Source organism: Galeopterus variegatus, unplaced genomic scaffold, assembly GCF_000696425.1.
Source record: "Galeopterus variegatus unplaced genomic scaffold, G_variegatus-3.0.2 Scaffold1504, whole genome shotgun sequence".
Lineage (NCBI taxonomy): Eukaryota > Metazoa > Chordata > Mammalia > Dermoptera > Cynocephalidae > Galeopterus > Galeopterus variegatus.
The window spans coordinates 98192-113378 of NW_007727615.1; the positions used below are offsets into that span (position 1 = coordinate 98192).

Below are 15187 nucleotides of genomic sequence, written 5' to 3' on the forward strand. Positions count from 1 at the left end.
GGCTCTTGATAAGTCTCAATCAGTCAGTCTGTCATGCCCCACCTCGATGGTGCACACTATCACTTCCTTCACACGGTCAGCATACCATGTGCATATACCCCTCCATCACATGGCCACTCTGTGTCTCCTCCACTCAGGCTCATTTTCTTGGCTTTTTCACAAATGCATCATCCCTGCCTTGCAGTCCTGCATGAGCTGCTTCACAGACCTACACGCTCTCACCGCCGCTCACTGTCAAGTCTCTCCCATAGTTGCTGCCTTCCAGCTCCCGCTGCTTCTCGTCTCTCCCTCACACAGTTACGTGGCCCCCACTGTTTCACCGTCTCACCAGAACCTGTGGGACAGGCTGTGGTAGTAACTGTAAACCAATTTGCCACTAGCCCCAGTCACACAAAGATGCCACAAGTACGGCCTTGCACACTCTCCCAGTCACAGCCACTCTTTCCCGTTTCTCACAGTCCTTACTACGGTCTCTCATGAACCATTTCCACACTCACAGTGACGCATTCTCCTATCTTGGGTCTTGGTCATCAGTTTGGCCTCTCAGCCACTTTCTTTCACACAGTTGGCCTTCCATATCCACGGGTTCTGCATCCTTGGAGTCAACCCACCTTGGAGTGAAAGTATTTGGGAAAAAAAAAACAATTAAGAAATAACAATAATGAAAAATAATACAAATTTAAAATAATACATTATAACAACTATTTACATTATATTAGGTATTATGAGTAATCTAGAGAAGATTTAAGGTATACATGAATGAGTGTAGGTTATGTGCAAATACTATACCGCTTTCTATCAGGGACTAGAGCATCTACAGATTTTGGTATCCACGGGGGTCCTGGAACCAGTCCCCCATGGATGCCTAGGGGCCACTGTACAATCAACTTCTCACGTATACACTCCCTGACTTTAGTTGACACTACAACCTTGCATAAACGGGTTCACACACAACCCGTTTCTCAAAACACTGAGTTGCCTGCTTACACAGTGAGGTTTGTCAACTACACATGGCCCCTGTCAATCTCTACTACAGTTTCTTGCCCACATAGTCTCTTGCATGTAGTTCTGGTCACTCAGTCTGTCTCACTTGCCAACAGCCTGTCAAACAGTGACTGATTTGCAGTCCTCATTCCCTTCTCATAAACACTATTTTGTACAATACCATTGCAGGTTCTTGTACAGTAACTGAATCACACATTCATTCAGTCTTAGTGATTTTCTGAAACAGTCACAATTTCTCACATACACATCCTGTTAAAAGTTTGTGGTCACAACCTCTGTACTTTCTCACTCACATACAATCGCTGCTTTCCACAATTTCTCTCACACACATGGTCACAAATATGCAGTCTCTACTACTGTTTCTGACACATGCCATCACGCGATTTCTCTCACAATCTCTGCCTCACACCCTTCTTTCAAAGTCATGCCTTCACACTCAAATAGTCCTGACGACACCAGGGGAAAAAAATGCCACCAGCCTCTAGCATCACCTTTAAAAATATATATTTACAGGAACAATTCCCCATTCTCTGGGACTCTTAGAAAAAAAGGTCCATTTTGGGGAAGTAAAACAAACAGTGGAGACGAGTGTAGCACCGTCCCCCAAATCACCAACCCCCAGGTCCCTAGGCCTGGGCTGGACCGGTGCTGACAGGAGGTGAGCACGGAAGTCTTTTGAACCCCCCCTCTCCAGCCTGGAATTGAGATAGAACAGGCTTTATGTCCCGCATTCCTCCCTCCCAACTCCGGGACACTTAAAGGGTCCTTTGTACCCGCCTGCAGGAAATTGGGGGGCTGGGAGGGAGCTGAAAATACACGTTTGGTATCAAAAATAAACACTTGGGGGCGGAAGGAAGATTCCTCCCCAAATCCCTTTCTTCCCACCACCCCATCAGATACAGGAAGAGATGTCCGCCTCTCCCCTATTGAAAAGCCCCATTTAAAAATAGATTATACTATCAAAATGGCAGGGGGTGAGGGACAGGAAGACCTGGAGTACTGGCTGGAGGGGCCCCCCAGACGGGGACCACCCCCCAAAAAAACCCTCCATTGGGAGGTAACAGGCAGAACCCCAGGAAGTTTGGCAGACAAAGGAATGGCTTCTCAGGGGGAGAAGGACAAAAGGGGCACTCCTCCCTGGCCAAAAAGTCAGCTGATAAAAGGGCAAGCTGTCTGAGAGAAAGGTCAGGGAGGGGGTAATTCCTATTCCAGGGGTTTGATTCTTCCTTGACCAAGACTCCCAAACCATTACATACTAGAAATTCTTCCTGGACTCTTAGCCAGGAATAACACCATGAAACAAACTAGCTCTTCTTCCCACATCCCAAAATGGAGACAGGGCTCCCTCATCTCCCCAAGGGCAGGCTGAGAAATAAATAAAGAAAGGTCCTTCTCAAGCCAGACCCTGATTGTCCTCGTCTTGGGGAAAAAAGGGGAGAGATGGGGGAGATGCCCTAACTACCCCCCCAAAAGGGTTGGGCCAGGCTCCTCCCAGCGGCCTTCAAAAAATAAATAAATAAACCGCCCCTACCACTGAAGTAGGAGACGTGTAAGGGCAGCCACTGGGGGACTGACAAAGAAGAGGGAAGTTGTGTGTTTTCAGTGGAGGAGTTATTGAGAGATCCTTCTTCCCGAGAATGCCCACCCACCACAACCACAGCATGAGTCTGTCAGTTGAACTGTGTTTCTCCTGGAGATGGCTGGCTGGAGAGAAGTTCAGGGCATGGATGGAGCAACCCCAGAAGTGGGTGGTGATGGCGGTGGTAGTCATGGCTTCTGGGGCCCTGGGGAGAGCACCACGGGGGTTGAGAGGCCATCCACGCTGATGGGAGGGATGTGCACCTGGGCGCTGCCACTGGATGGAAACTGGGGGCAGAAATAGGGAGAAGTCACGAATGGAGGCCATGCTAGAAGGGTCTCTCATCCTCTCCAAGACAGGAAGAGGGGATCCTACCTGGAAGGAGAGCTTGGCTGGGCTACGGGGTGCAATGGGACTCAGGGTGCTCCAGAAGTGAATGCTGGGGGGCAGCGAGCTGGGCGTCAGCAGCACCGGGGTCTGCGGGGAAGGGGTGGCCGGAGCTCAAGTGAGCCAAGGCAGGTATGGGAAGACAGAAGGAACTTGGTCCCAGCCCCACCACATATTTCCCACTCACTCCCACGGTCACTCCCCTAAAGTTCACAGACCTAGCCCATAACGACTAAGGCTATGCCCGGGACATCTCACAACTTCTACACAGATGCCTCCTTACAACTCTTGACAGCCTACTCCCAGTTGCTGAGACCTCATTGGGCCAGACCGCTCAAAAGTCTATATCTACATGCCACTCTCAAACCTCACAAGTCACCATCCCGACAGCTCAGGGTCAACCTCCACTCTTACGTTCCACCTGTATACCTCACAGGAAACCCAACAGGCAAATCCCATATCAAAAAGCCCTGCCCCAACCCAGAAACAGTTCCACAGAAAGTCTCTCTACCCTCAGTCCCGCCCACAAAAGTCCTCAGACCTGCCCGTCATTAACCAAACTCCACCCTTGTAGCCAAGCCTCAGCGCAGCCAATCCCACTAGAAGGCTCCACCCTCTCGGGACAACCACATCCGCCCTCGTCTAACTCCTGTCAGTCACCCGCAACGTGCCAATCCCACTCATCCTGGCTGCAGTCCCTGCCCCTTTTCAGGCACTCACCAATGTATGTGTAGGAAGCAGGGATGGCGTCAGCGCCGGCCCCGGTGCCTGCAGACCAGAGCCAGTCCCCGATCCTGGAGTCCGTTCGGGCCCCGGCCCACCCAACAGGCTCGGGCTGAGTGGAAGCTCCAGGTCCCGGGGCTTTCGACCCTTCTGTGGCTGGGTGATCTCAGTGCTGGAAGCTGCGAGGCCGTTCCCTTGCGCTGCACTCCCCATAACCACCGCGGGCAGCCGGGCCGGCATGCCCTCCCCGGGAGGGACTTCCGGCCCAGCCTTGGCTTCCGGCACAAACCCTGCCTCTGCAGCTTCCAACTCTTCCTTGGGCCCCTCCACTTTCACTTCTGGGGGCAGTGGCCGGCCCAAACCGGGCTCCACATTCAGCTCTTCTGATTTCGGATTTTGGGCCTCGGGCGGGGTCAGGATGACCTGGGAGAGGTGCGGGCACAGAGGGTGTGTGTGTGGATCGTTGGCATAGAGAAGCTTTCTCCTGTGGGCCACTCAGTGATTCCCCTGGGAAGGCGGGATTGGTACTAGGGGCATGAGTGCACATCAGGGCAAGTCCTCCAAAAGGACATGGGACTTCTTCAAGGAAGCGGGGCATGGGACCTGGGGTGAGACTTGATGGGGGGGCCTCTGGAGATACCACCTAATTCATTAAAACTGGTTCTCAAAAATTTACAGACCAGCAGCATCTGCCTCATTTGGAAACTCATTAAAAACGCACATTCTTGGGCCCCTCCCTAGGCCCCCATAATCAGAAACTCTGGGGGCAGGCCCCAGCAATCTGTGGCTTCATAAGCCTCCAGGTGATTCAGATGAGCACTAAAGTGTGAGAACCAGTGCATTAAACTAATACATTCAAGGAACCTACTACCTTTTGGGCTACTACTAATTACAGCAGTCATTCTCTCTCTTCCTTCTCAGGATCTACATAGCCTTCTTCTCCACCCCTTTCTCCCAGGAGACTTCTGTGTCCCTCCTTCCACCATTACTTCCTTTAACAGGACTTCTATGTCTCTTCTCCTACTAGCTCCCCGTCCCCCCAATTTGGGAGCTGTACATCCCTCTTCACCCCCTCCTCTTCCTGAATTCCCACATTCCAGTCCTTACCTGCAGAGGCAGACCGGCCTCCTCAGCCTCCAGGCAGGCTTCCAAGGGGCTTGGACTGGTGTTCCTGCTCCCTGAGGGGGGTGCTGCTGCTCCTGTAGGGGCAGTGCTGGGGAGTACAGAGGCAGGCCGAGGATGAGGGGGTGGCTGTGGCTGCAGGGACTGGATGGTGAAGGTGGAATAGAGGCCCGAGCGCATGTACTCGTTCCGGCTGCTGCGTGCCAAACCACCTGGGCCTGCCATTCCTGCACCCTTGGGCATGCCTGGCTTTCCAGAGGCAGCATCCCCGGGGGTGGCGTGTATAGAAGCAGGGGCCACATTTGCCACGGTGGAGGCGATGGACACCTCGGGCTGGGTCGGGCAGTCCTCAGTGGAGCACCCTGCAACCTCGGGGTAGGACACAAACTTGTAGACGAACTTCTGGCCGCTCACCTTGCGGATGATATTCTGGGAAGGGAGGAGATAGAATAGAGGGCCTCAGAGGCAAGATGCTGGGTGGAAGGAAGGTGTTTTGGGGAGAGAAGGGGGCTTCTCTTCTAGTGTCTTTCTTCCCATTTGCCCCCCTCCTGTCTTTTTACATAAGCATCTCCCTCCTCCATGTGTTCCCCCTCCCAGCCCATTTCATCTCTTTCTCACTTTGTGGGCTCCTCCCTTCTCCTCTGTCAGGCTCTCCCCTTCTCTCTTCCCCCTCCCCGGATTCCCCTCTCTCTATCCCTCCCTAGTTACTCTCCCCTCTCTGTTCTCCCCTCCACAATGCTTTTTTTACTCTATCGCCCTTCTCTCCCTTCCCTGTCTCCTTCCCATGCATCTCCCCCCAGGTCTCCCTCTGTCACTCTTCATCCCCCCATCTGTCTCATTCCCTCCCCCCCACTAGCTCCTCTTCACTATCGGGCCCATCCAGGGGAGTAGGTACAGGAGCAGGTTTTCCTCCTGGCTCCAAGAACCAGGGATTAACAGGATCAGGCTTTGGGGGTGGCTGCCAGGACACAGTTTTGGAGACTAGCTAATGCAATAAGGAAGGAAAATGAAGTAACCAATAAAAATGTTGGAAGAGACTAAATTAATGTAGATGAATGGGGTGATGAATTATTAATATAAAGGATTATTTAAAGCTGTTGGCATAGAAGTGGAACAGAGCAAGGTCACTACAGAGGACAGGGTGAGGAAGCCTCATTATTAATACTGTTGTGGAGGTTTATGCTAAAGCAATGAGAAAACAAAGTAACTGACAGCAGTTAGACAAGAACATTAAAATACTTGTATAAATATTGTGGGGGTGGGGAATCTCAATGCTGGCTTGGGTGGATCATAGATATTGTTTGGGTATTTCAGGATAGGTCTGGTCTGGAGGGTCTTAGGGATGTTCTGGTGGTTCCAGAGGACAAAGTGAGGTAGCCTCATTATTATTTTGAAGATTTGAGCTAAAGGAAGAAAATATGAAAATGGAATAAATGCCATAAACTATTAAGGGTGTGCAGCACAGGGCTAGGGCTCTTCCGGGAGGCAAGAGAAGTCTGGGGGCACTAGAGCATTCTGGGGAGGTCTTAATGCTAGTCAGGTATGTCACAGGGTGTGCTTATGTTTCTCAGAAAAGGAATGAAAAGGGATATTCATTAATATTGTTTTGGAGGTTTCAGCTAAAGAAATAAGGAAATGTAATAACTGGTATAAATATTGTGAGGGACAGGAAATCCAGCACTGGTCTGGAAGGTCTGAGAGGATAGAATGAAGAAAATTTAAAATTTTAGCTATAGGAAGATGAAATAAAACAATTGAAGTAAATATTGGTGTGGACCAGTGTTACTCCAGGAATCCAAGAGGATGGGGATATGGAGCTGGCATCATACATGTTGTTTCAAAGGTTCTAGCTAAAGGAATAAGAGACGAAAAGAAAAGAGTTGATAAAAAAAATGCTGGGGAGGCCCAGAGAATGAAGTAAGGAAATCTTAGTATAATATTGTCAAGGTTTTGATTCTAGGAATAAGAATGTGAAATATTCTGGAATAAGAGAAGATTATGAAATAACCAGGGGAGCCGAGCACTCGTCCAGGGGTTCAAGAGTACAGAATGAGGACCAATCATTATTAACAGTGTTTTCAAAGTTTTGGCTATAGGAATATGAAATATTGTGCAGGACATGGCGGGACAGCATTTGGGGATCTCAGAGTGGGGTGAGGAGGAGTCAGTATTCATATTGCAATGAAGGTTTTAGCCAAAACAGTTAAGACAAGAAAATAAAATAAGTGAGATAAATGTTTGGGGGCCCAACATTGGTCTGAGGGTATCAGAGGAAGGGCTAAGAAAAGATAATTTTAATATTGTTTTCGAAGTTATAGCTATAGCAATTAAGACAAGAAAATGAAATTTCTGATATAAATATCAGGGGGTCCCAGCCCTAGTCTTAGAGGCCATACCTTGTCATAGTAGTACCGCAAGGCCCGGCTAAGCTTGTCGTAATTCATGTTGGTCTTGTTCTTGCGCAGCCCCCACAGCCGGGCCACCTCCTCTGCATCCACCAACTTGAACTCACCACCATCCCGTGAGGTCCAGGAGATGATGTGGCCATTGCCTTGCTCTCTCAGCAGCTGCAGCAGAAACTGCCACAGCGTCACAGATGGGTCCATTGCTGGGGGAGCGCTCACGCCATCCCAGGGGTACCTGGAGGGCAGACAGCTTAGAGCTGAGAAGCTGTGGACATAGGAGGGAGCAGAGGTCAGTAGAAGGGGAATCTTGTCTTGTCCTCTTGCCTTTACCTCTGTTCCCCAAACCCCACCACCATTCCCTAAACATCCTCAGACTAACTTATAAGTTCCCCAGTCTAGCTTTGGATGCCTCTTCTAATGGGATGAAACTTTTGGGGATGCTGCAAATATATTTTGCATGTGGGACAAATGTGAATCTTTGGGGGCCAGAAGGCAGACTGTGGTAGACAGAATAATGTCACCCTTGTTTGTCCCAAAGATGTCCACATCCTAATCCCTAGAACCTGTGAATATGTTATGCCACATAGCAGAACTCTGCAGATGAAATTAAGGTTACAGACCTTAAGATAGGGAGATTATTCTGGATTAATCCAGTGAGCTTAATCAATCACACAAGCTCTTAAAAGCAGAAGAGGGAGGCAGAAAGGTAGCTTAGAGATGTGATGACAGAAGAGGCAGGAGAGACTCAGAGTGTGAGAGGGACTCGACCTGCCATTGCTAGCTTTGAAGATGGAGAAAGGGGTTCTGAGCCAAGGAATGTGGGCAGTCTCTTAAAGCTGGGAATGGCCCTAAGCTGACAGCCAGTAAGGAAACAGGGACCTCAGTCCTACAACCTCAAGGAATTGAATTCTGACAACCTGACTGAGCAAGAAACAGATTCTCCCAGAGTCCCCAGAAAGGAATACAACCCTGCAAACAGCTTGATTTTGAGACCTATAGAACTGTAAGACAATAAACGTGTTGTTTTAAGTAGCTAAATTTGTGACTTTTTACAACAGGAATAGTCCCCCTCACTTGAACGTTATCATCTGTATCTCCTACTATATCAAGTGTTGAGGAGGTTTCTTTTGCCAGACCCTTGCGAAAGCTGTTCACTCCACGCGGGCTCCCTTCCTCTGCCTAGCAGTCTTCCTCACCTTTCAAGTCCCAGCCCAAAGGTCCTTTCCTTTATGAAGCCTTCCTCAAACTGAATGCCTGCTCTCTTGCCCCTCTACCCCCCACTCCTCTGACTTGTTACTGTCCCTTTATGTTCTCCTTCTTGATGACTGCAAGAACATTTATTACGTGCTTAATACATGTCAGACACTGTTCTAAGCAGAGAGGCAATATGGCCTACTGGACAATGGCCAGGCTCCAGAGCTAGACTGCCAGGGTTTGAATCCTGGTTCTGCCACTTATTAGTGGTGTGACCTGGGGCATATTCTCTAATCTCTTTGCATCTTAATTTTCCCATCTGTAAAAATAGGGATAATGACATGCCCATCCGTCAAATAGGGTCAATAACAATACCTAGTTCATAGGACTACTGTGTGGATTAAATATAATATGTCTGGGGTATGATAAGCTCTAAATAAATGTTTATTTCTGATTTGCTCATAATTCCTTATCCATTACTCCAAAATCCAAAAAGCTCTAAAAATAGAAACCTTCTTTGTAACTCTTTTGGCAGCAAAACCTGATTTGAAACAAACAAAGCCTTTTCTGGTCTTTATTGATCCTCACTTAGTGTGAATGTTCATACATTTTGCTGCAGAAATATGAACGTGGCTGATTACAGAGCTTACTAAGGGTGTTATGTAACATACTCTCTGTGTACCATGTTACCTTTCTAAAACCTGAAAAATTCAAAATTCTGAAACACATCTGGCCCTAGGGGTTTTGGATTAGAGCATGTGAACCTGTACTGTTATTTTTATATGTACTAATTTATCCCTCATCACAATTCTAGGAAGTAGGTACTCTTATTATTACTAATTTATAGATAAGGAAGCTAAGGCGCAAAATGTCTAAGTAACTTCCACAGGCCACACAGCTCTAAGCAGCACAGCCAGCATTTGGACCCAGGCCATCAGGTTCCAGCCATCTAAGCTTTCAACCGTTAGGCTAAACTGCCCCTCACAATGACTGCTCCCTCTTGGCATATCCTTCAGAGAACAGGATCCTCCCCATCACCCCATAACTGCTCTCTTTTCTGAGAGCAAATTGGAAATATACAAGCGCTTCCTATTCTTTAAGGGAATGAACTTTAAATCAGAAGATTTTGAAGAACCTCCCTCTATTATTTATAGCTCGAGTCTAATCTGCAATGAAATATATAGTATGATTCTCTTCGGTCTGAGCTGGTTTGAAGTCGATTCAGCAGACACAATTTTAGGCAGTTATACAAATCACAAAGCCATGAAGGGTCAGGTTAGAGTCCTGTTGTCGGAGAGTTTATTTCCAAGGCTGGGTTGTTTTAGAGGCCCAAAGAGTTCAGTGTGACTCCTGGTGGCGAACACAGGCAATTTTACCAGTTCCTCTTTCAGCTGCAACAGAACCCATCAGCTAAGTGAAATCTGACAGTTGGCTTGCAGCCTCAACAGCATATAGGGTCTTGTATTTTGGTTATTATCACTTCTCCCACTTGACCCCGAATAAGATTTCTAGTGATCGGCATTACTCAGATATGTTTGGTTTTCTTCACTTCATTCATTTAGCAAGCATTTATTGAGTGCCTACTGTGGGGGAGGTGCTGGGGATACAGCCATGAACAAAACAAAAATCACTGCCCTACTGGAATTCACATGCTAGTGGGGAAGACAGACAAGAAACAATGCAAACAAGCAAAGAGTATGTCAGATGGTGATAAGGGCTATGGAAAAAAATCAAGCAGAGAAGGAGCTGTGACTTTTACAAGGGCATGTGGACCTGTATTGTTATTTCAGGGGAGGGTAGTCACTGAGGAGGTGACATTTGAGCAAAGACATAAAAGAGGTAAAGGAGTCGGGCTTGTGAGTATCTGGGAGCAGCGAGCCAGGCCAAGGGAGCAGCATGACAGGCTCTGAGGCTGGAGAGTGCCTGGCAGGTCAGAGAGAGAGAAAGGAGGCCAGCACAGGAGGAAGGGAGTCAGGAAGGGAAGGAAGAACAGGTGGGAACAGAGGGGCAACAGGTGCCAGACTCAATGAGGTTTTCTTGGGCACTGTCAGGACTTTGACTCTGAGTGAAATAGGAGCTGTGAGAGGGCTTTGAACAGAAGGGTGACAGGCTGTGACTTGGATTTTAACAGGATCCCTCTGGTTGTTGTGAGAACAGACTGTCGGGGCTACAGAGGGAACTGCAATGGTCCGAGCAAGAGAGGATGGTGGATGCAGTGGAACTGATGAGAGGTGGCTGGATTCTGGATAAAAGCTGAAGACAGAGAAAATGGGACTTGCTACAGATAGCATGGGTAAGTGGGGGTGAGAGAGAGGAGTCAAAGGTTATTCTAGGTTTGCAGCCTGATCACCTGGAAGGGTGGCGTTGCAATCAGCTGAGATGGGAGCACTGGGGAGAGTAGGTTTTGAGGGGAGATCTGGAGGCCAGTTTCGGAGATGATCAGTTTCAGAGGCCTGTTAGACACCTATGTGTATGCTGTGAATAATAATAATATCAATTTAAAAACAAACCAGTCATACAGCCTTGACTGTGTGCTGCACGCTATTTTAGTCATTTAACTCATTTAATCCTTAAACCAACAGTAAAGGGTGGGTATTACTATTTCTGCCACTTTACGGATGAGGCAATGGAGGTACAGAGAAGTTAAGTAACCTGCCCAAGGTCACACAGCTGGAAGTTGGCAGAGCTGGGATTCAAACACAGGTGGTTTGGCTCCAGTCAGATTCCTCACCACCTTACACTACCAGCTCTCTATGAAGAGAAACACAGAAGGGTAAGAGTTTAGAGGGTGATGGGGATGCTATTTTTACACAGGTGAGAAGGGAGGGCTTCCCTAAGGAGGTGATATTTGACCTGAAGGAGAAGGCAGTAAGCCATGCTGACATCTGTGTGAAGGGTGCTTCAGGCAGAGAGCACAGCCTGTACAAAGGCTCTGAGGTGGCCACCCTGAACTAGCCATGGTCCCCAGGAGCATTCCCGCCTCTGAAGATATGCTTGTGCTGTTCTTCCTGCCAGGACAGCCCTTCCCTCATTGTGCAATCGTCAAGTCCGGGTACCTCCCAGGCAAAATGAATTCTTCCTCTGCCTGATCCAATGCACTGAATAACTTGCCTGCCCTTGCGAATCTGCTCTTCTCTCTGGGTCTTCAGTCTCATACTCCTCTGCCTTGTTCTGGCTGCGTGACCTTAGCAAGTTATTCAACCACTCTGTGGCCTGTTTCCTCATCTATTAAAGAGGCATATTGTACTCTCAAAGTCAAATATTCTTGAAAACACACCTGCCCTCAAAGGCTTTTGTGAGGATTAGATGTGTCAGTATATAAGAAGGACTTAGAAAAGTATCTCTGGCACATAGCAAACCGTCAACAAATGTTAGCTACTAGCCAGTGTGTCATCCTCCTCCCCCAATCCTATGTATCACCATGGCCTATCCCATCTGGCTCCCACCACCTCTCCGACCTCGCCTTCTACCCCTCCCCCCACTCTGCTCCAGCCACACTGGCCTCCACCTCAGGGCCTCTGCACTGGTAGTTCCTTCTGCCTGCTACATTCTTCCCCTAGACATTAGGGCTTCCTCCTCACCTCATTCAGGTCTTAATTCAAGAGTCACCTTCCAAGTGTGGCCTGCCCTGTGCCTAAGATTTCAACCACCTCAATACTCTATTCCTACCTGCTCGACTTCATTTTTTCTGCTTAGCACTTGTCTAACATACTATCTAATTTTACTTATTTTGTTTTGTTTATATAGTCTGTCTCCCCCACTTTTAGTAAGTGTCTGCTCCACAGGGCAGGGATTTCTGCCTGTTTTGTTCTCTCTCATATCCCCAGAACCTAGAAGAGTACCTGGTACTCACTGGATGCTCAGTAAATGTTTGTTGAATAAACATCCCAGCTAACTAGCCTCTTAACTAGCTCTCATTTCCCTCCTTCTTCTCCATCTGTCCCCCATGCTAATGTCTAAAATTATATTTTTTTCCCATTTATTCATGCAACAGATTCTTACTGGGCACCTACTGTATACCAAGTACATTTTTAGGTGCTGGAGACATAGCAGTGAATAAGTAGACAAAAAATGTAAGTTCCCATGGGACTCCCATTCTCATTCCTTATGGGAAGAGACAGACAATAAACAACTATACAGTGTGTTAGATAGTGATGAAGGGCAAAGGGGCAATCAAAAGCAGGGAAGGGGCTTGAGCCCAGCTGGGTGTGCAGGTTCAGATGGTCAGGGAGGGGGTTGATTTTTTTTCCCCACGCAGCATTCTTAAAAACATTTTTTTATATGCATGTCTTTATATAGTGTATCCCAAGCACCACAGCGACAAACACATTCTTTACTGAAATAACACTATCCAGATGCACCAAATTAAAGCAGTTTTAGAAATATTTTAGGAGAGTGTATTGCATACACCACAATTTTGTGAACACATCTTTTCAAAGAAATAGCACAGTCCTTATTCACATAGGCAACTAGCATTCTTAGAAACAGCTTTTACACCTGTGCCTTTACTGAGTGTATTACATACATCACAGTTTTGTGAACACACCCTTTCAATAAAATAACACTCATTTGCATATAAACTGGCATTCTTAGAAACGTATTTTATACATGTGTCTTTACATAGTGTGTTCCATGTACCACAGTGTGGTGAACACATTCTTTAGGGGCTGACATTTGAACAGTCCTGGAAGGAACCATGCAGAGATCTGGGAGTAGTGTCCAGGGAAGAAAGAATAGCCTATGCCAAGGCCCTGCAGCTGGACCACACCTGCTGTGTTTCAGGAGCAGTGGGAAGGAGGCCAGTGTGGCTGGAGTACAGTGCGGGGGTTGGGGGGTTGGTGTAGGAGGTTAATGCCAGAGAGGTTACCTGTTTTAATTCACAGTTATTCTTTATTTACACTGGAGGAGATTCTAGTTCTGACTCCTCCATTTGTACAGACAAGGAAATAGGTGCACAGAGAAAGTGGTTAAAACACACACCTAAGATCACACAGCTGCTAGGACTGGGGGTGTGTGGGTGCTGAGATGAGGTGTGGAATGGAGACAGCTCTGCTGGCAGAGTGAACAGCAGAAACAAAAGTTTGGAGATATGGGAACTAATCTGGTTTTTAAGGAGCAGGGCCTCACCTGGGGTGGGATGAGGTGAAAGCGTGGAGCCTCAAAAACTATCCTGTGCCTTGAGTACTTACTGGCCCACCTTTGAGTAAGGTATTTAACCTCCCTATGACCCACTTTCCTTAGTATCTACCTCATAGGGTTGTGGTGAGGATGAAATGAGCTCATTATTATAAAATACTTTGCCTGGTACATAGCAGGTGCTCAATAAATGTTAGGTCTTATCAGCGTTATTACCATCATCACTATCAGTAATGTATTCATTTACTGTAGTGAGGCAGAATATCTTGGTGTTTAACAGTGTGTATGAGGGACTGCGTTCTAGATTTAAAAAGCCCTGGGTTCAACAAGCACACAGTATTAAAAGGTGGGGGTCAGGGAAAGCCATGGACTGATCCACCACAAGGAAAAGAGGAGGAAAATAAAAGTGCACAGGCTGACCCTCCCGGAGGAGGGATTACAAAGCACTGGACTCATAGGAGGGCATGTGGGGGGTGTGTGTGAATACAAGCACGTGGGTAGTAGGAAGGTCAAGGAACAGATCCATTACAAAAGGCGGGGGGTGGGGGTGGGGTAAGGCGAACCTACTGGAGAAAAAGGGAGCAGAAAAGCTTATCGACTCCTGCACGTTAATGGAGGGAAAGAAAAGCCATCACACAGACTGATTAAGAGAGGGACAAGGCCATGGACTGGGCTACTGAAAATGGGGAGATGTGAAGCACTAAACTGACTCACTATTAAAAAGGAAGGGATAAGTCCAAGGGCTGGAGTGGCAGTCTACAAAACAAAAGAGGAGAGATAGGGCAATGGACCGATAACTAGGGGAACGTGAATACAAGCATGTAGAGTAATCCACTATAAAATGCGGGTGGGTGGGTGTCGTATCGGAAAGGTAAAATGGGGAGATGTGAAGCACTAAACTGACTCACTATTAAAAAGGAAGGGATAAGTCCAAGGGCTGGAGTGGCAGTCTACAAAACAAAAGAGGAGAGATAGGGCAATGGACCGATAACTAGGGGAACGTGAATACAAGCATGTAGAGTAATCCACTATAAAATGCGGGTGGGTGGGTGGGTAGATAAAGCCATGGACTGATGCACTGGTGAACTGGAGGAGACAGGAATACAAACTCATATGGACTCACAGTTAAAGAGGGGTGTGTGGCGCCGGGGGATACGACGCCATGGACTGATTCACTACAAGAAACAGGAGAAGTGGAATAAACAAGGCCACAGACAGGTCCCTTGAAAGTTGAGGCTAGCAGAAATACAATCAGACGCACCTAATATTAAGGGGACTGGACAATGCCACAGACTTGTTCCTTATGAGTAGGGTGGTGTGAGGTGGGGGCCCAAGACCATGGACGAGCCCACTGTAAGTTAGGGAGGGGAGAAATATAAGCACGCAGACCGATCCATCATACAACGGGAGGGGGAGGTTAGGCCACGGTCAGATCCATTACAAGGGGAGAAGGGAGGGAGCAAAGCTACACGTAGGTCCATCAGCCGTGGTGGTGGCAGTGGGGAGTCGAACACCAGCAGGCCACGGGCCAAGCCACATCCCCCGCGCGGGGGTGGGAAGGATACGTGGGGTCATGGACCGGGCCCTCCACCCTCCAGGCCCAGGGCTTACCTGTGCGTAGCGCAGTGGCGGCGTT

General features: G+C 48.0%; 1 protein-coding gene across 3 annotated transcripts; it reads right to left on the reverse strand.

Annotated features, from left to right (window-relative positions):
* Positions 1–1492: 1492 nt before the first annotated feature.
* Positions 1493–15187, reverse strand: ELK1 (ELK1, member of ETS oncogene family). Of its 3 annotated transcripts, none has more exons than XM_008577378.1 (6): positions 15163–15187; positions 7213–7456; positions 4802–5245; positions 3692–4117; positions 2960–3061; positions 1493–2871 (listed from the first exon to the last, which is right to left on the reverse strand). In XM_008577378.1, exons 2-6 carry the CDS (start codon positions 7420–7422, stop codon positions 2773–2775), a joined length of 1281 nt encoding a protein of 426 aa, XP_008575600.1. In that variant the 5' UTR covers positions 7423–7456; positions 15163–15187; the 3' UTR covers positions 1493–2772. The 3 variants fall into 3 exon arrangements, with proteins under 3 accessions (XP_008575600.1, XP_008575601.1, XP_008575602.1); XM_008577379.1 differs by having other exon boundaries at positions 7213–7486; XM_008577380.1 differs by lacking the exon at positions 15163–15187 and having other exon boundaries at positions 7329–7449.